The 21,577-nt window shown below is 37.0% G+C and overlaps 1 protein-coding gene across 4 annotated transcripts; it reads left to right on the forward strand.

The window, feature by feature from the left end:
• Window positions 1–3,276: 3,276 nt before the first annotated feature.
• On the forward strand, window positions 3,277–20,631 carry LOC121858663. 4 transcript variants are annotated; one of them, XM_042355223.1, is made up of 8 exons: window positions 3,278–3,543; window positions 5,639–5,777; window positions 8,112–10,215; window positions 11,556–11,711; window positions 12,168–12,388; window positions 14,781–14,905; window positions 16,598–16,713; window positions 19,345–20,631. In XM_042355223.1, exons 1-8 carry the CDS (start codon window positions 3,520–3,522, stop codon window positions 19,511–19,513), a joined length of 3,054 nt encoding a protein of 1,017 aa, XP_042211157.1. In that variant the 5' UTR covers window positions 3,278–3,519; the 3' UTR covers window positions 19,514–20,631. The 4 variants fall into 4 exon arrangements, with proteins under 4 accessions (XP_042211160.1, XP_042211157.1, XP_042211158.1 ...); XM_042355224.1 differs by having other exon boundaries at window positions 5,642–5,777; XM_042355225.1 differs by lacking the exon at window positions 5,639–5,777.
• Window positions 20,632–21,577: the final 946 nt, after the last annotated feature.

Raw genomic sequence — 21,577 nt, forward strand, 5'->3', positions numbered from 1 at the left:
CGACTAACCTAAATAGTTTCCTCTTATAAACTCCAGTGACCTTGCTTAACCTCTTTCATCCTATTGTATGACCTTTCTAAGCTAAGTACTCTCCCCTGTTTAACCTAACCCGTGACCTTACTTAACATTGGTATTCTTCTCTATTTCGAGTGAAGTATTCTGGTTTAAACCTCATTTTAACCTTCTATGATCTATATTGTATTAAGGTTTGTCCTGTTTTAACCCTTCTTGATCCTGTTTAAAACCGCCTTTCCTTTTTTGTTTGACCTACCATAACCCCATATGACCTGGTTGAGCTCTCCTAGCCTTTGGTTTGTTCAGGTATTCTTGTTTCTTTGACCTTACTTAACCCGTAAATTTTCAAGCCTCTACTTTAATCGACTGTAACGTCAGTATAAACGCCTTAATACCCCTTAATGTAATAGTTTATATAAATGTAATGGCTCCCGTAATTGTAATAACCCAAGTGTAATACCAATAAATTACAGTAATACTAATTTCCGCTTACTAATGTATAAACACTTGGAACACAATAATATATACAATTAAGACATAATATTAAAAGTATTATTATTTATCAAAAAGTTTTAGCGCTAATATTATATACACGAATTCGTATATAAAGTTTCATGTTTATTGTTCTGTCAGATTTACATTAGGGACCCGTTAAAGAGAAGTAATTTTCTGTGATATATTTTAGGGGTAAACCCAAGAGGTACATACTATGTTAAAAAGAAATACCACGAACAGGACCGCCATTTTTTTATTATTATTTTTTATTTTCAGATCAAAGCCTATCCTCACGTAGTCAACCCTTACCTAACCAAACCCAACCTAACCAAACCCGATCTGATGTTATGTAATGTAAACTGACCTAGCCACAATAATCACAACCTAACCGAACCTGACCTAACCAAACCTTACTAAATCTATCCAAATATATCCTAATGCAGATAACCCAACCTAATTAACCTTAACCTTACCTTAGTCTAATCTAAACCTAACCTAAGCCTAACTAAAATTTTTACTTTTTCCATGTGACCTTTTTTCTGGACACTCAAACTTCCTGGTATGTCTAAAACCGTATAATTTTCTCGGTTAATCTGAGTTTTCTTTGAACCACTCTAAAACCTCCCAATATACGTTTTAGTTTGTTTGTCTGTACTTAGGCACGACGACTTGCTCTCTGGCATGTTAATTTTGTTTGGGTTTAATTAAAAAAAATTTTTACCCCTTCCTTAATGAAATGCAATTATAATGGTTTTCCTAGGCATTGATCAAATCGACTTTGTGACAAAGGGTGACTTAATTGAAGTCCAGCGTTTATGCCTGGAGCTGGCTGATGGCCGCCCCACTGGGGGTCACAGCTCAAGGTTGAAGAAGCTGCAAGTTCGAAAATTTGAGGACAAACTTTTTCGGAGTGACAATTGTGAACTCTTGGAACAATCTGCCAGAGAATGTTGTGACGGCACCGAGTGTGAGCTCATTCAAGACCAGACTTGACCAACACTGGTGCAGGTGCAGATACATCCTGGAGCCATTGTAGAGGATTCCTCCCCTGCAACCGCCGTGTCCCTGACCAGCCGACCCCCCGGTAACCAGCGCCGCCGAACAAAGCGGAGGTCAACCATCAAGCCACTCCTACCCCCGCTATATAAGACCTCACGTGGCCGTCACCTGGCTCTTTCTAGCTACAGCCACCAGCAAGCAACACCTCCTCCTCTGCTCCCGCCGGCGACCATGGCGACCCACAAGCTTATCCTCCTCTGAGCACCCTCACCAACCAGCTCTCTGTACCCAACGCTTGTAACCATGCTGCCTTCCCAGCACCAAGCTGCATTGTACATCCAATACAATATGTATACAGAGAGCACATTGTGAGTTTCCTTTCTCCATCCCATCCTGAGTGTGAACGAATGTCTTATAACCCCACACCATTAAGGTACTTGCCAACAGTGCGTAACAGAGGCGTTTTTGTGTAGTAAAAGTTAATTCATATTGACCTCAGAATATCTCCTAACATCAAGTGTACAGTCACCCAAAAAAGTCCTGTCGTGAACCATGAACCCCGAGATTCAGAATCTTGAATTCGAAGCATTTATGGACAGAATAATGTATCAGTGTCTACTGCTTCGGGTTCACGAGTCTGAATCGTGGTTCGCGACAGGACGACTTTTTTGGGTGACTGTACATGGCTTCCAAAAATTGGGGGGGCAGGGATTACAGCGCCCACTCCCAAACCCCCCAGCTGGGTGGGTTCGCTGTGCTCGCCATGTTTCTCCACCCACAACTTCTTGGACCCTCTTTTTGATATTCGCCCCTATGCCATGTCAAGGGGTTATGACAGTGGCGGCTCGTGAAAGATAAAATGGAGGGACTGCAAGCCTCACACAACAGTAGGATACACAAATTTGACCTACCTCAGGTATGAGTTGTAGTTGATGTCAGCTGGGAAAAGTTGATGTTTTGCAAATACTTCACTCGATTTTCCATCGTCAAAGGGTAATTAAAGAAAGCACGAGTTAACCACACCGTCCACACGCAATGTAAACACGTACGAGACTGAGCGGCGCCAATTAATAACAGACATGAATCGTACAGCATTGACAGCAACTATGAAAGTAACTTAAATTTTGGTCTGATTTTAATGAAAATTCACTTAGCAACGTATTGAAAATAATTAAATAACATATAAAATGATATATTTGTTGGTAGTGTATTATTGAGCTGTCTCTCTAAAGGAATCATACGCCTGGCAGTGAGTGTCTGGGGGGACTGCAGCCCTATGCACGAGCCGCCACTGATGATACTTGTTGTGTGTGTTAAAGATTGCGTTTATAGTATGTCTATAGCCTATAGGCCTAAAGATAAGTGCTGTATCGAATTTTAACCCATAACTTGCAAAAAATCAGTGGGGATGTAGAGTGTGTTCCTCAGTAGGAATAACTTAAGACATCTTCATACCGTCTTTGTACTCATTTTCCAAGTGCTGTTTGTTCCCTATATATCAATGACCTTATCTACCCCTATGTTCTCTACTCCAGTCTCGCCTCCCGTCACCTCTGACCAAAGTTGCCCTTACTTTTATTTAAACGTTTATCACTTCACTTTTTATGCACAATTGTCAGATTTACTGTCCAATAATTAAAATATTTATTCAATCTAATAGATTAGATATTACAACAAATTATTTTTTATTCCTTAGTATGAACAGTATAGAAGAGATACTTGTTTGTTTTGGTCCATCAGCTGGTGGCCGTGTTCGTTTCCTTTAACATGTAGTCAAGTGTATTGTAATCTTTTAAAAAGAACTTTCCAAAGGTGTTTGTAAAACGTTTCAAGAAGTTATATGTAAATGTATTTTGTAAACTTGCCTTATATCTTTTGTTCTCAGTTTCATAGTAATATAGGGCATTAGCAGTCATATGATAGTCAACACGATCACGGGGATGTTTGAGACTGGTGGATCAAGAGTTAAGTTATCCTTCATTTCCAAGTTATCCTTTACCAACTGTCTAAATGGAGAACGAGGAAAATAAAAAGGTATATTTTGATTATGTTAGAGAAACTTTAAATGTAAATGTGATTAACAAAGGGTACCTGCTGTATACAGTACATAGCCTAACATGTGACGACATTCTTCATGTGCCAAGGATGATAATTTTGTGTAAAATGGACTCGGGTTAATACATAGCTATAGTGTACAGTACAAGTCTGGTGCGGAACAAGAAGTATTTAGTTTTTATTCACAAAAATCATCCAGGTATTTTTAGGATTTTAAGTTTTGGAATCACTAGTTCAGACAATTATAAGACACGTTTCTTCTGTGGCATTTCTTCAGCTCATGATCGCTTAAAGAGAAAATGAAGGTCAGAATAATCCCAACCCAACCCTAAACCTAACCTATCCACCTTTGTGCTTACCTTAATTAGCCTCGGAAGAGTCGGAGTTGGGGTCATCGGGGTCCTCGTCATCCACAGGTCGCAGCAATTCTCCTTCCACAGTACCAAGGGTGTTTATTAGGGCTGGTTACAATTCACACAAGTAGCCTCAGTTGGCAAAACACCATGATCCTGGAGAAATTTCAATGCCTCACCATCTTTACTGTAATATTCTACATGAATTCTTGCAATGGCTTATAAATAATTAATATCACTAGGGGGTTAGGTTAGGTTAGATAAGAAAAACATTATTTTTTTTTCCCCAGAAAAACTATCTAATTAAAAAAAAACAGCAAAATTCATGCAGGGAAAAAAATTGCTGGCGAAATCGCTCGCAGCACTTAAGTAAACATTTACCATTGAATTGTCTAAACTCCTGTTTCCAAAACTTAAAATCCTAAGAATTGCTAGATGACCAAACCAATAATAATACTGTTCATATTTTGCTCTGATAAATTTTTTGAAGGTATGGAGGATGTGACTTACTGTGTAGATTTTTTGCAGGTCAGACACAAGATTTGTTAATTTCAAGAATATTGAAGTAATAAATAAATGTTCCATAAATGAAATTGTTGACCTTGTACTGTAGTAAGGTGTCACCATCAGAAGAAAGGCAGTCAATTTATCTTATTTGTAAAGGCTCACATTAGATGTGCAGTCATTTTACACTGATATGTTTGTTTTTGTGGTTTGAATCTTAAGCTCCCTGATGTCTTTTGGTACAGAAGCAAATGTGTATAATGGTCCTCTTGTGCTGGGTTATTTAAACTAATCCAACAGTTTTCAAATATTTTTCAGATAAACTAAGTTAGGCAAAGTAATTTAGGTTGGATTGGGTCTTTTTACATTTATTGCTTCAGAAGAAGTTTAGAGTTGAAACAGGAAAAGCAGACAAGATACTCACATTTCATTCTTGGCTTGGATAAGAGTTGTTTTTGAAGCAATGAACAAAACACCGGTACAGTATCTCTTACATAGCTAATTTACCTGTGCAAGTTTGACTAAAACATTGAGAATTAGCTAACTTGAACATCTACCCTTTCACTTGTCAGCTTTCAATACATCTCTACACCTTTTATAAAAACATACAACATGAACTTACCAACATAACTTAACCTTACCTAGAATCATTAGGTTTTGTTGGTTGTGATGACTGCTTTTATAGGTGTTGTTGTGATGACCAACAAATACGATTAAAGGTTAGTGTAGCTCCACTGTCTCATTTCTTGTTACTTTTTTACACTATTTTTACTATTAAGTTTCTTATAATATTGAAAATCCTAGTTGGTGGCGAGCAAGGAAAAAGTGAATACGTACAGTTTAGATTTAGTATGGTAACAAGTGTACAGTATGTAGATTCAACTTGTGATCTGCAGGAGTGTGTGTGTAGTTTCCTAACTCCCCACCAGTCTTTTTTGTTATGTATGTAAAAGCATTAGTTAACATTTTAAACATTTTGATTAGCAATTACTGTACAGTACTTTATTTGTTTACCAACCCAATGTTCACAACTTAAGTTGAACCATTTGGAAATATAAAGGGTTCACTTTAGGATTCTAAAATGTACTGTGCAGTGCAAAATGATGCTTACATTTACAGTCTTATTACAGTAGGCTGCATTGGCCTCTTTCTCCCAAAGCAATGTACTGTATGAATTAACACCTATTGTATAGTACTGGTATAATATATTTTCACAGCAGGCAGCAGAGCTTGAAGAATTAAAGCGGAAACTGCGTCGTAAAGAACACAAACTCAAGAAATATAAACAAGCTAAAGAGGCAAAGAAGCATGTTAGAGATACACTGAGGCGACACAATGCAGCCGGTGACACACATGGTGAGTGTAGGTGTTGCACATAGAGTAGTGCGATCATAGGTTTGTTTCTGCTGTAAATTTTCTCGTGTATGTATATTTCAGACCTGGTCCTATTATAGTTTGGTGTCCCACAAGGATCAGTTTTGTGACCACTTCTGCATACAGTCTATACCAGTAGTCTTGCATCTCTGCTGGATGATCATGGTATTGCCTACCATTTCTGTGTCGATGATACACAACTTTATGTGAAAATAATAAATGTTGAGGAAATAATGAAATCCTTGATGTCTGATATTAAGATTTGGATGGCTAGGAGAACACTTTAAGCTGAATGATGACAACCGAGATTATCACCATCGAAGGAATTAGAAGGGGAGACAGCACAGATGATTTTGGCTCTTTAAACTTTGGTGAAGTACAACTCTGTCATGTTGAATCTGTTTGTAATATTGAAGTGTATTGTGACTCGAAACTGATTTTAGAGCGCATATAAATTCACTAGTTAAGAGTTGTAACTTTCATATTCAAAATCTACAGGAACCACTGTATATGCTGCTAAACAGTTTTTGGATAGACAGTGTCTTGTAACAGTATTACATTCACTTATTTTTGGGGGTTGACTATTGTAACTCTTTATGAGTCTGCCTACCTGATTATCTACTGAAGAAAGTTCAAACGGTGTTGATCAGGGTTGCCAGGATTATTTTTACTTTTCCACTGAAAATTCCCACTACCCCTCTTAATCGAATTACATTGGCTTCCAAATACAGCTAGGATTAAGTTCAAACTCTGTCTAATGACTTTTAAGAGACTAATATTTGGTGAGCCTAAGTACTTGGCCAACCTACTACTGTAATTCCACTGACTACACATTACGAAATGATTTTGCATAGTAGTGATGATCCCTCATGCCTTGAGGAGCCTAGAGCAGTATGGGAATGTTCTTTTGCTGCTCGATCCTTTTTCTATACAGTACCCAGATTGTACAATCAGTTGCCTGCATCCATGGAGCAGCTGACTTCTGTGGAGGCCTTTAAGAAAATTATGATCCTGGAGGATTACAGGGCTTATGAAGTATTAAATCTTAAGGGATTATTAATTATAAAAGTTAAACTGCCACTTTTTGTTATCTTTTATTGTAGTACAGTATTTCTTTTTATATATATTTTCAAGTCTTTCACATGTCTACGTAGTGTTTTGAGCACTAGTGAATTCCTTAGGAAAACTGATGATGCTTTTGAGAAACAAAAGACCAGCTATTATTATTATTGTTATTATTATTAAGTATTATTATTTTTTTATTATTATTATTATTAAGTATTATTATTATTATTGTTATTATTATTATTATTATTATTATTATTATTATTATTATTATTATTATTATTATTACAGGTACTACTGTATTATCTCCAGATGTTGGCAGGGGTTATAGGAATGTGTGTGTGTCAATGTCTGTAATTATTATTTGTCTGTATAGTGAGGTTTTTGAAATCAACTCGTTCAGCACTTTCTAGTGAAATTTTGTCAAAGTTGGTTCAAATGGATTAAATGGATGGGTGATGTACAGTTGACACCACTCCTGCATTTACCACTTAAGCATTGCCTAGCCTCTCTCCCTGAAGCATTGCCTATCCTCTCTCCCCGAGGTGTAAACCCCGAACTCTGAAGTGTGAATTCGAAGCATTTGCAAGTGAGGGAAGGGGGAGGGGAAGGGTGTCAGGCTCGGTGTCTTTCTATGGGGGTGAGATGGAGTACAAGGGGGTGAGGAGGGAAAGTGTATATCAGTAAGAAGAGATTACAGTGCAGGACAATGCTTTGACAATACCGATTTGGTTTTCCTCAGCTGAGTGTAATCGTCTAGTACTAGCCAGAAAAAAAATAGATAAGATGTCATCATACTGAAGGAATTAATTTCCAATAAAATCAATCAGGTAGTGGGCACCACATATTTATTGTAATAAAAACTTAATGTGAACAAAAAGTATACTCCCCACACCCCCTCCCTTCTCCCTCTCTCTCACTAGTGAATGCTTCAAATTCACATTTCACAGTTCAGGATTCACATCTCAGGGAGAGAGGACTGGCCACACTACGTGGTAAATGCGGGAGTGGAGCCAAATGTACATGTATCAAGTTGAAACTTGGTATACTGATATGGATCATATTGGATGTTTGCTTTTTTCCTTCTTTCACTGTCCCATCTGAATAATTTGGATTGTTTTCATCAGTGTTGGAACAGCATGTATAAATATGTCGATTGGTAAATAATACTTTATATTTCCCAGGTAATAATAGATGAAAAGCCTTGTTTGTTTTTCTCATTATTCTAATATTTGAACCTTCTTGTTACAGATGATCTGTGCAGTGACTCTATAAAAACTGATGCAGCAGAAAGGGATCTGATGTCCAGCATGTCAAGAATGGTCACATTTAGTGAAAAATCCCCAGAGGTTATTAATGTCTCTCCTACACCACAGTTTGAGGGGAAGATAATAGACAAAACACATAAATCTAACAGGTCACTCTCAATTCAGTCTGAAGTATTGATGAAAGAGACTGATCCAGGACCTTCATCTAGTGGCATTAGCATTGAAAAGCTTACTGACACAGCTGAAACAGACACTGATGTACAGCACGGGAAACCCTCACCCAAAATTTCTAAAACTGGTAATGATAGTTCTGAAATCCGTTCTTTGTCTGAAATGGTCAGTCACAAAGACAACAATAGCATTTATTTTCCTGAACAAAATTCCCTTGTTTCTGACAAGAGAAAAATAGTTGTGGGTGAATCAAATAATAATAATGAAATTGTTGATTTGATTTTATCTGAAAAACAATGTTATGCCACTTTTGATACTTCAACAAATTTCCCTCAAACAGATGACGAAACTCTTCCTTCTAATCCTTGTTGTGGGCATGAAGTGACCAGCTGTGAGGTTTATGTCCAGACTCAAGATTCACTTTACATGCCTAGCAGTACTGTTGTTAACTGGATTGAAAATGTGAGTGGTACACTTAAGCCAGGAGACACGAATGCTACTTCTAACAGTTTGCCTGCAAATGAACACAAAATGAAAGCTTCAGGAACATGTTCTAATTCCTTAGTCCATAAAAGTCTTGATAGTAACACAAAACATGTACAGCAAGAATACAAAGTTCAAAAGTCAATTGAAATATGGTCTCAGGACCTCTTTGATTCTGAGGCCTTGCCCCTGACTAGAAACATTGAGATAAAACGAAGCTGCATCTCTTATAGAGAACGATGGAAAAAACGCAGAACTTCTCAGAATAGTAATTCAGGAGGATCAGGAAGTGGGTCAGGTAATCAAACAGAACTAAAGGATAGAAGACTCAATGATACTGTGAGAGAAAATACTGTTAGCCCAGTTTCTTGTGAGCCTCTGAAACACCCAGAGATGCATGCAGGTCCTGGTAACAAGGAACATCTTACTGAAGAAATATTGATTGAGGAAATAGAACAAGAAATGATGAAGGAATTTTATTGTGAAATATTTGAACAAGAGAAAAGATCAGATTGTGAAATAACTGAAGCGGATATGATGGAAGTGAGCGATGAAGGAGGAGGAAAAACATTTCACGAGAAAAACGACTTGACCACTCTAAACACAGTAGATGAAATGGAGTCTGAATGTAAAAAAGATAAATTAAAGAAGGATAGAGACAAAGATGTAAAACAAGAGAATGGGAGATTGGCTAAAGTGCATTCTTGGGAGGGAGAACAAATCCAGTCCAAGTTCTTAGAGAATTCAGTCAATGGACTCTGTGCAAAAGATATTTATAAGAAGAATCTTGACAAAGATAGTGTTCTTGTATCATTTTGTGAACCAGATGTTAAGATCGAGCAGCAACCTAAGGCTTCTCATGTTCCCAGAGATTGTAATATCATAGATGATGAGAAAGATACTTTATTAGATTTTGTTCAGGACACTCCAGAAAAATTAAGTGATGCAACTCAAATGGAGAAAAGAAGAAAGAATGATTTTACAATGGATTTAGGGTTTGAAAAAATAGTGAGGGGAAATGAGATTGAGGAATGCTTAAGCAACACTGAATCAAATAAACAAGCAGTAAATAGTAATGAAAAGGAAGATGCCATTAGTTCTGCTGAAACACTGTTGATGAAACCAGTCAAGTTTACAGGTGAAGGAAATACGAGGTTTCACAATTTGTCAGCCAATGAGAAGCACGGGAAAGTTCTCACCTCTTCTCTTATTACCTTACGCGGTGGAAGTGAGCAGTGTATCCTCATAGTGCAGGAGTTTGGCTTTTCTCTGTGGAATAGAGTTAGACAGGACAGGGTAAAATTAAATCATCACATTGTCGACAAGGGTAGCATTAACGGGAAGCAAAGTTCAAAAGGAGAAGGCTTAAGAGAAGAGAAGTGGGAAACAGTAGATGATGCCTCACACCATATTGGAAGAGCTTCTGATGTAAGGTAAAAATTTGCAAGTACCTGTACCTGTAGTGTAGAACATAACCTTGTAAATGATACAGATAATGAATGAATTAATCTGTAGGATACAAATTACTGTAGTCATCATAATCAAAACTACCATGTGTTGAATTTGAGAAACTGGCCAACACTCCCGTCCTTGGTTCTTTTCTCATCTTGTAGGTCAAATGACCCTAATCAAACCATCAAGCTTGGGACCCATTAACAACAGTGGGAACAGTATCTATTTTACCAGTCATTCTTTTCTCAAATATCATGAGGATTAGGAACCTCCCAGCTTAAGTCACCTTATAATTAAACACCATGATGTTAAATAAGGGGAAGCGAGTTAATTTAGGTTATGAATAGGTTAGGTTAACATTAGGGTGTTTATTGTGTAATCATCAGGTGGAATAAGAGTGTTTCCTAATCATCATGAGATCTGTATACCCTGAAGCTCCATGTGGTGGAATGGCACAATGCAGACCTTCCCCTCTTCTTCATTTTAGTGGGATTTTTTTCTTTTCTGTTTACTACAGTTGTTTATTTCCTCTAGGTATTTGTGCCATGGTGAAATTTATTCTTCTTTTCTTCACCTGTCATTCTTTTAGAGATAATCTTGATTCTTTCCCATTACTCTCACATTTACTGAAGACCTCATCCCTTCCTTACCTCTACACTTGCTGAGCTAATTTGTAAATGTGCGGATCTAATTATTACACTTGCTGAGGTAATTCGTAGATGTGTGCGGGTTTAATTATTACACTTGCTGAGGTAATTCGTAGATGTGTGGGTTTAATTATTACACTTGCTGAGGTAATTCGTAGATGTGTGGGTCTAATTATTACACTTGCTGAGGTAATTTGTAGACATGTTGATCTAATTCTTAATTACATTTGCCAAGGTAATTAATATTTATTTACCTTGACTTTACCGATGTTCTATTGTCTGTATAAAGCTTTCAGATTCTTCATGTAAATTCACCTTCAAGCGCCTTACAAGTCTTGTTTGATGCTCTCCTAATTATTCTTTGGGCCATAGTCTTAACATCTTTCTGTACCTTTAATTAAGAACTTGTGCAATGGTTGACCTTGGGTGTAATGTGACAATGCCCTCACCCCATGTTACACCGAGGATAAAAAGGTTAACTAATAATGCTCCTCTCGAGTGTTGGGATGTGTCATTTAACATTATAATTGTGCCTATATGCTGTAGGGTTATACAGTGTAAGACTAACATTACCCTTATTTTACTGTAGAAATATATACCGTAGTGTATCAGTACTGTCGCTCCTCTTTTACTACATGGTTAAGTGAGACTAATATTGCCCCTCTTTACTGTAGGGATATTGTAGCAGTGGGACTACCATCAGATGAGGAGGCTAGATACTTGGTGGCCGTAACTAAACTGACAGAAAAGGATGTGTGGATACTGTATGTCCAGTTCAGCCACAAGGAGAAGTGGCAGGTTATAGAAAATAGACTTGACCTTTCGCTTTGGTAAGATGTTAGCAATAATTTTTTTAGGAAATTTCAAATTGTAAGTCTTTTTTCCATCTATATAAAGAGTTTCATGATTCTTCATAAGACAATCAGTCTACTCAGTAACTCATGGATTCCATTTACTTCCCAAACCTTTATCAGTGATATAATTATTGCTTTTATTGAGGTTTATGTTACTTATTCACTGTTCTGTTATCTGCTCTTTGTACACTTGCTGCCACTCTATCTCCAACCCCATGTGTTCAAGCTTCAGTGTCACATTTTGTGAGATTTTTCTCTGGCAATACATAGCTCCTGTACACTTCTTTTCTGCCAACCTCCCATGGGATGAAGCAGAATCTACAGATTGTTAAAGCACCTCTTTTCCTATAATAAGTCACCCTCTTAAACTATTTCACAATGTAATCCAACATCAATTTTTGCCTGACTCCAAGAAATAATTAATTTTTTCAGTAATACATACAAGAATTTAGGCATCTGTGCTCTCAGTGAATGGAGTGTTGCTATTGCTTGGTCTTCCATGGAACCTTCTACTGCCGGGTGTTTTGTAGTCATGGACATAGATGTGACATATTCTAGACGCAGTAAACAGTGGGAGCTAAAATGCCACTCGTCAACTCGATCACCCTTTTGGGAAGAACCCGTGGATAGTCTTATTGCTCTTCATCAACCAGGTTAGTGAGTAAATTATTTTATGAAACATTCAAATACAGTACAGTAATTTAATTTGATAGATATGAATATTCTCTTCTCTTGACTTCACACCAGTGTCTCCGTCAGGGAACATTCCGGCAGGAATCTCACTAGTGCCCCTGACATTTCATCTTGGGCATTTGATAGGATTTCCTAATTCAATACATTATTCCCTTTATTTTATATAATTTCCTGAGTTTTCCTTAAGTTAGACTTCCTAATTTTCATTATTTTTTCTTTTGCACTGCACTATGGTCATTGTCCAGGTTAGGAAACTTGTACAGTAGAAAGTTTCCTGCACTGCTATGTCTTTCATATTATTATACTTGTCAGGATAAATTATGATTAATTTTCCTTTTATTTAATCAAAATAAGCAATTTTAGAATAAATTCCTTAAGTTTCTGAGTCTCTCCATCAGTTGGCCAAAGGTTTTACTTCTTCCATGTTATTGATTTGAGTTTTGGTAATATTTTCTACACAGTTTCTGTCTTCAAGTATCAAAGTTATAATCTGCTTTTACTTGACGGCTGCATGACCTGTGGAAACAGATCTTCATCCATTTATAGAACACATCCGGTTATAAAGCAAGTGGTTACCGTATTTTATGGCATATAAGACGCACTTTTTTGTGTGGAAATGGCAAAAAATCAGCTTACTTAAACACATTAGTGTATTATTATTCTTTATTAATTAAAAAATATAATTATTGTAAATGTAAAAGGTCGATTTGTAACTACTCTGTACTGTACTGATGACGTTAACCTGAGACGATTAACATCTACACAGCAGACACCCAACTCTTCACAGGTAGCTAAGCAGTAACCATTTCTGAACTCTTACAAGCATTATTATCTATTAATGCCATACCTGCAACAATTATTTTTCAATCTATTGTACAAATATCTGATACAAGTGAAGATTCACAGATAACTTTCTTTTCACATTTACATCTGTTTACATCGCTGGCGGCATTGTAGCCAGGTTAGACTTATCTCTGTAACCACCAGGCTACTGGGCTAAGCTTTTGTTTTCAACTCGTATTTTCAGGTAGATATACGTAAATTTCTTCATTTATTTTTTACTGATATACTATACATGCACACACCATCCTACATGCACATTGTGAAAAAAAGTAAAAGAAATAATTGTCCTAAGGGTAAACACATAAAAGGAATATATATTTCTTTGCACACAAGTTAGCTGGCTAAGTGAGGGAGCGGCAGGACGTCTGGGGGGAGCGTTGCAGGGGAATCGGCGGAGGTAGCATTACCGTTGCTATGGCAAACAGGGAGGACAGATGTACATGCAAATGGCGACTGTGTTAAACATTCATTTGTCTTTTATTTACCGGTTTGGCAATGCAGCATTTTTTTTTTGTAACTTATTGGTATTATTATTTTTTATTCCTCACATTTACTGGTACTCGGTATATTATTTGAATAAACTATGGCCGTAGGAGGAAAATACTTTTTTTTTATCCTAAATATTCCCTGCTCATATGGCCATGCATCTTATATGCTATTAACTATGCTAAATGGTGGTGCTATACATATTCAGAATTCTGTAATTGTAAATTGTAGATTCCAGTAGCATATTGTTTACTCTGAACATGATTAATATTTTCTAGAATGACTTGGATTTAAGTTTTGATTCCGATCTTTTCAATGTAGGAAATATTTTTTTTTATCACTACTTAAGCTGCTTTAATATTTTCCAATTTCCCATCTTAACAGCATAAGTTATGAAAATTGACAAAGGTTAGACCAGGATTCAGATTAGGATGGGGTTAAGTTAGGTTAGGATAAGTTAGTTACTCAGAACTACTGTACACTTGGTTCAGAACATGATGTTTTTTGTTTTTGTTTTTTTCACTTTGCAAAGTTATAATATGTTTATGTTGAAATTCTCTCTAATGATATACAGTAATGTATTATCTTTTAGGGTTTTATAAGGCATCAAGCACTCTTCCCTTTTTCCACTGTGAGCGTGATTCTGGAGAGACAGTACAGTATTTTAGATATTCCATTTAATATGTGGTACTATACACAGTACCTTATGATCTCTCTATGGCAAACCTCTTTACTGTGATGGAGAACAGTCAGGTGCTTTGTCTTTCAGCTTATTAGTGTCAGCCCGGCCACAGCACTTGACTGTCACTGGAGCTTCTGTAGCAGGTATATACAAGCTGGTGCTGATAAAATGGCTCACAGCATTGTCAATGATCTGTGTACATTGAACAGTCATATTTAATTTTCATATTAAAGTAAACCCAGCAAACTTCATATAATTCAAAAAAGAGCAGCTCTTTTGATCACAATAACATCTACTGTATTATATCTATGTTTTTTACATCTAATTTTATCTTGGTACAGATCCTAAAGGTGTTGTGTTGTGCTCTTCAAGGAATAGTCTGTATGTATATGATGCTATGGAAGATATCATCATTGAGAAAGTTCACTTGCAGGCTGCAGGACTTTCATGGGCTGTAGCTGTTGAGGTAAGCTACAACTGAGCTTTCATCATTCTTACAGCTTAACTTACTTACTTACAACAGTACAATGTCTTCAGTAATCTTACCCGATGGCTGGATTATTGCTCACTCCTCAGATTTTCACTGTTAGGTACTGGGCCATGCACAGGAGGATGATTGTATCTGAACACTCACTGGCAGAGCATTCACACTAGCTTACTGGGGATAATTCAGTATAGTGATTTAAAATTTATAACACCCTTGATTATTTAACAATCTACAATTGTTCAGTTTAGCAATCTTCAACTCACTGGGAATTGTCACAAGTGAGTAAATAAAAAAGTTATATTTGAATTCCATTTTTCTATTCACCTACCTATCCAGTACTGTATTATATAATCACGAGTCTTATAGAAAAAAGGTGGAAATAACAAAATTAAGTGGTGTAAAATAAATGCCGAGTGTGGTACTGTATGTCTCCCGGATCACTCAGAGTTCGTGGCAATGTTGTATTTTCAAGGCCGACGCTAAGCCACTTGGAAAGGGAGCTGCAAGATAAGACACTACTTATGAATCAGTCAACCTGAAATTTAGAAATCATTATCTTAGCTTTTCCAGCAAAAAACAGAAATAATTTCTTAGTAACCAGGGGGGGGGGTACATATCTAGGTTCATTAAACAGAAAGCATGTACTGTAAAGATATGCCAGTTACCTACCCAGGTCATTACTACACTAGTGTTTACCCTGCCTTTGAACATTGCAATATGTGCTTTACTATCCAGTATTGCTCTGTACATTATCAGTCGCTGTGCATTGTTTGTTTCTATTGTTGTGCATTGCTGTTATTATTGTGACTGGTGTGTTATTGAGTACTGTACGGACTGTTCCCTCCTCCTCCACTCTTGTCGGCTAACAAGCAGACCAGGTAAGAACTGTTTACTGTACAGGCATTCCCTTTATGATGTTGACCTTATGAGAATTTATTTTGTTTTGTTTGCACATTCGGTATGAACAAATATGTGTGCATGTAAAAGATTACTACAAGAAAATGAAGAAAATACGAATATCTACCCATACTTACGAGTCGAAGAATAACGTACCTCACAGCTCAGCCTCACCCACTCTGAGTGCTATTGAGTGGTGAGTCAGCCAGGCAACTCCACTACACAATTATGTGCCATCTTCATGAATATTATTCCTCGTTATCCCTTTTTTTAGATATTATTTCTCGTTTCTGTTCGCTCAGTGATCAAATCATTTAGCGATCTGTTTTTCAGGAATGCATCCCAATTGCTAAACGATGCATCCCGGTACAGGTATTTCACTTTGGCTACATGTGCTGGTGACTGGTTAAGTGGGCCCAGTCTTATTAAGGACCTGTCCATAAAGATTTAGTTCGAGGTTTGGTTATGTTAGGACTTCCTAGGACTTGACCCCAAGTAATCAACAACTAATGCCATATGTTTAACATTCGCTGCATTTCTACAAAATATGCCAGTAAAGTCAAATAGGAAAATTGTGATTGGTTCTGTGAGCTGATAAAACTGTGGATATTGGACGGGAAAAATCTGGTCTACTTTAGCAATTAAATGGGATTGAGTTGGACAGATTTACTTCATGTGAAATTGTGAGCATCACTTTTGTTATTGTTGAGTTGTGTGTCACCTAAATCAGGGCCTGTCCATTGTGTGTAAAAGTCTTTTTATTTAACATTTCAGGACTTGGTGTTTCTCATAGGTATGGACATCATCACAAGTCAGCTATATGTGTTGGTTCTAAACCCCATTAATGGCTTGTTCGAGACCTTCTCAAAGTCCTTGCCCAATAACCTAAGGTAAATGTTATCATATGGTACTTTGGCACCTGTTCCCCCCATCTTCTTTATGCTCATATTTTGCATGCTTTCACCATTTGTTTTAACTTTTCTTTTAATATCCATATACTGTACTCCTCCCATCTTTTATCACCTCTTAATTGTAAATTATGCCTATACAGTATTCCCTTCTTTACGCCTAACCATTATTACAATACAGTACAGCGCAGTGCATGTTTTTTGTCAAATATAAGGTAGACTAAGTTTTTACTCTTTTTTTTTTCTAGATGCATCGATTGCACTACATTATTCATATTTAAACAGGATGGAGGAGACTGAGTATACTACACATTGAAACTAAAAACATTAAGTGAAATAATAATTACTATATCATGATGTCTTACTCTGGTTGCCTCACTGTTAGCTACCACACATACTGTACTAGGAATAAGTGATGTGGTCCATCACAGTACCACTCTTGGCCACTAGGAGCATTATTCTCAAAGGAGGTGTGATTAGAGCCTGTGTTTACCCAGTTAGTACACACACACTCACCCATTTATATCCACCATGATTCCAGGACCAATCAGCCATCTGTGATCACACTCATTCCCTAGCCAACAACCATTAAGAGTAGTCACACTTGCTTTGCTCTTTCTTGGTAGGCTTTATTTTTTACAAAATCTAACTTACTTGGGCTATTTTGACACCTCAGAGAAATAGTGAACAAAACCATACTAGGAGACATGTACAGTTGCCTCCACATGATTGTATCATAGCCTGGGAGTGTGTGAGGGCTTTGGGTACGAGATGTGGCTGTTATGAAAATGAAGGTAAACACTGGGAGGTTTTATTCAACATCAGTATCCATAGATCTGTAATAAACAGAATAAACAGGAATTACAAATTAAGAATGATTAAGCTTCAAGTAACAGATTGGCTTAACACAAATAAACATAACAATACATAACACAAGAAATATGAGAGAACTTTGAACAATATAATCTAGAGCATTTAACCAACTAAGCATAACACATCAGTGGCAATGCAGCACTGTAGTCAGGGCTGAATGAATGGGCGTGAAACAGTGAAATTACTCTGTTTGCAATAAGATGTAGTATTGTTGTGTAGCCGCGACTGAGTGACTAGGACTGAGCTACAGGGAACAGGCAAACGGTAATCCACACTTTCATGCCCAGGACTATGGCACTGCAATGCCACGTCTCGTACCTATGCCCTCACACATTCCCAAGATGTGGTACGTTTATGTGGAGGCAACTGTACACTCATCTGTGGCTGGATGTGGTGTTGGAGCACTTTGCTGACTCTTTCAGTATAGGACAAGGCCACAACCAAATCTGCAATACTGCACAGATCTTACTAAAATTTATAAGCTTTGAAAATTCTCAGGGATATTTCATTACTTTACTAATTTTATAGATATTCCCACAGTTACTGTTCTGATGAGCTGTACTTCATACTGCCATCAGAGGTGTCTTTATATGAGAGCATCTAGGAGGGCCCTGGCTATTTCTTTTGAAATTCCATTTTGCAAAAGTGTTGCACACAAAAACTTTTGGAAACCCCGTACTGTACTAACCTTTTTGTAACTCCCTACCACAAAATATTTTCCTTGTGTCATATAACCTAGATTTATTCAAAACTTCTTGCATCAAATATCTTCAGTTTTGTATAATACAGGTGCTCCTCTACTTAACAACGTTCAACTTACAGACTTTCATAGATACAAACATCATCACTGAGGGGGGTTACCTGCCAGAACAGGTGTTTAATGTGGATGAGACTGGATTATTTTGAAGAAAATTCCAGAAACATTACCTCAGAGGAGAAGAGTGAGCCGGGTTTTAAGGCGGTATTAAAGGGTATAGCTGTACTAAATATCCATAATCTTTTCATTTTTTACAATATGTTTGGTATCTACAAGAGTAAAGTTGGACTTACAAACAAGCCTCAGGAACGTAACTCGTTCGTAAGTAGAGGAGCACCTGTACAGTAAATAGATTTGATAGTGTCACCCTGTACTTCATTTTGTTAGAAAATGGTTTGTTTTTGTTAATTTAATTTTAGAGTTGTTAAGGGTATTTCATTTTACTTCTCTTCCCATACAGAATAGCCTGAATGGGTTTTTCCTGTATACAGTCTATGTACACTTTCCAATTTCCTTTCTCTAATCACTAGGGCCTGTAGCTCTGTTGCCAATGTTTCTATTTTTGTATTTTACTGCTTGCAGATTTAGTTAGAATATTGTTATCTTTTTTAATTTAGTTATAAAAATGGTAATAAACTTACACCTTGCATTACTTTATCTTGTAAACCACAGTACTCTACGTACTACCTGTACTATATTAATACTGTACTGGACTGTACAGTACATGTATATTGAAAGTTTCCCTTTACCACATACTGTACATTAAATCTTTTAAATATTTGTATTCTAAAACAGTCCCTCTGTTTTGAGACTACAAGATATATTTTTTAAGTAATTTAAAAAAAAAACCATTAATGCTGTCCCTCTTTATAGAATAATAAAACTTTTAAAACTAATATTGTAGGTATTGTGTATTGATAATGATGTAGTTAATGTTCCTTCATTTTTAGCACTAAAGCATTGCTTATACTTGTGATTTTCAGGATGGCTGATAACATCAGTTGGGAGTCAACATCAAATTTTAGCAGAAATGGTAGAGTAACAGGTGTCTGTCTAGAGTCTCAGGAGCTTATCATTGTATTTGATGCTGGGACAGTGATACACATGTCCTTTGATGCCTTTAGAGAAGAAAATGTATTTGCCAGAAGATGAATACATTGATGAAATTTTTTTACAGCAGTTACATACTGTACAGTATTTATTTGTACTTAAGGTTATTGGTTCCTGCAAGTCAATTAAGACACAATTTGGGCAACTTTTACTTTACTATTTAAATTACATACAGTCCCGTGTTATGAACACCGATACTTACTACGGGGTTCCCAATACTGTATATTCTTCAAAAAAATCTGTAATTAATATACTATTTATTACATTATGTACTTTATATTGTTTATATTATTTATTACATTATGTACTTTATATTGTTTAACAACACATTATTTACAATATAGTATTTACATTACCTATTTGTTATGTATGGGCTACAGTATTATTGTTGTTTTGTGTGGGCAGGGTTGTGTTTTAACAACACCTAACCGATAGAATTAACACTTCTGACTTATGAACAGGGTCCAGGAACATAACCTGTTCATAACTCGAGGACTGTCTGTACTGTATACAGGTTGAACCTCATTAATCCGGGAAGCTTGGTGTAATGAATGATTATCACACCATAGCTTACAGCCCAGAGAATTACAACACATATAACAGTAACTGTACGTACGTGGTATCACCACATACCAGGTTGACACACCCTGGGTCAGGACCCAAGGGACCTGACCTTGTCCGCTAATTACTTGAGGTGGTGGGTGACTTGACCTACAACCACACCTAACCAAGACACACCTGGGCATGACCACACCTGGACACAGCTGTCCAGATCTAACCAGTTTAGTGTTAATTGGCAGAGGTCAAAATGCCGGCTGTTGAACCCCTATATAAAGGCCCTGCAGTCCCGTTCACGGTCTCATTCAAGCTTCATTGTCATTCTGTCAGTCTGATTACTGTCATCTCTTTCCCGTTCGGGTCGTCATTCTGTTCACTCGCAGAGAGTCACGCTCGTCCCCTCCCCAGGTCGGGAGGGAGACTCTCTAACCAGACCCTGGCGTCACCAACTAAGCAGAGTCTCGCATATGAGACAGCCTAGCAGCACCCACTGGGCCTCCGCCAGGTCAAACGTGAGTCTTGTCAGAACTATCCCTAGGGTGAGTTACCTACTGTGGGAAGTGTATTCCTTTCATGTTTGTGTCCGAGTCAGTGTCGAGTAACGTAACCCCGATATAATATTGATATTAATGTATCCATGTCATTGAGTGAATTAAAAAATAGTTGTATCGAAGTGGTGTTGAGAAGTTGTCCCTTAAGAACGTATAAGATAAGCGTATTGACAGTGCAAATAACTAATCGGCCACGCTACCAAACTTCCCCTCTTTACATCCTACTACTAAATATTCTCTCTATACGTCCTACCTCAAAAAACCCCCCATTACATTGGGACCAGACTGGCTCCGGATTATCGAAAATTCTGAACCATCAAAGCCGAGGTTAAAAGAAGGCACACAAGGCTTTGACCGATGTACCACTGTCTAATGTATAGACACCTTTTCTAAAATAGTTAGTCACATGCTTATGTTTCACCACATTACGACCATTTCCACTGCTTGCTGGTTTCTTAGGAGGCATATTTAGGGGTAAATTATAAGTATTTAAAGGTAAAATAGTGGCAACAGCCACTAGGAGTGAGCTATGACATCTACCCTAACCATCGAAGCTGCTGGACTCGGGTCCCAGATTAGCGGGGTCCAACCTGTATTATAAAATGAGAAATGCCTGATAAGCTTAAAATTTGTATACGTACTCTATATTGATGTGTACATAAACTTCATTAACTCATTGGTTACCACTTGCTCTAATAACACCATTTAACATGCAATACTGCAGAATCTGGCTCAGCCACAGGATGAAGTATGAAACACAAACATTGATTAATGAACACAAGCATTCATTTTTTTTTTTACATAGCTTTAAAAAATGCCTAAGATTATGGTTAATGGAAATGTACATATGTGAATACTTTTATTTTCTTTAAAAAAGGAGAAGCTATTTTTTTTATTGTTTACAAAACTATATTTCTTTCTGTTGTCATTGTCAAATTATGTTTTTTATATTCAATTTTAATTTGTTTTATTCCATGAATGGTATTATCATGAGTGT

Source organism: Homarus americanus, unplaced genomic scaffold (genome assembly GCF_018991925.1).
Source record: "Homarus americanus isolate GMGI-L3 unplaced genomic scaffold, GMGI_Hamer_2.0 scaffold74, whole genome shotgun sequence".
Taxonomy (NCBI): domain Eukaryota; kingdom Metazoa; phylum Arthropoda; class Malacostraca; order Decapoda; family Nephropidae; genus Homarus; species Homarus americanus.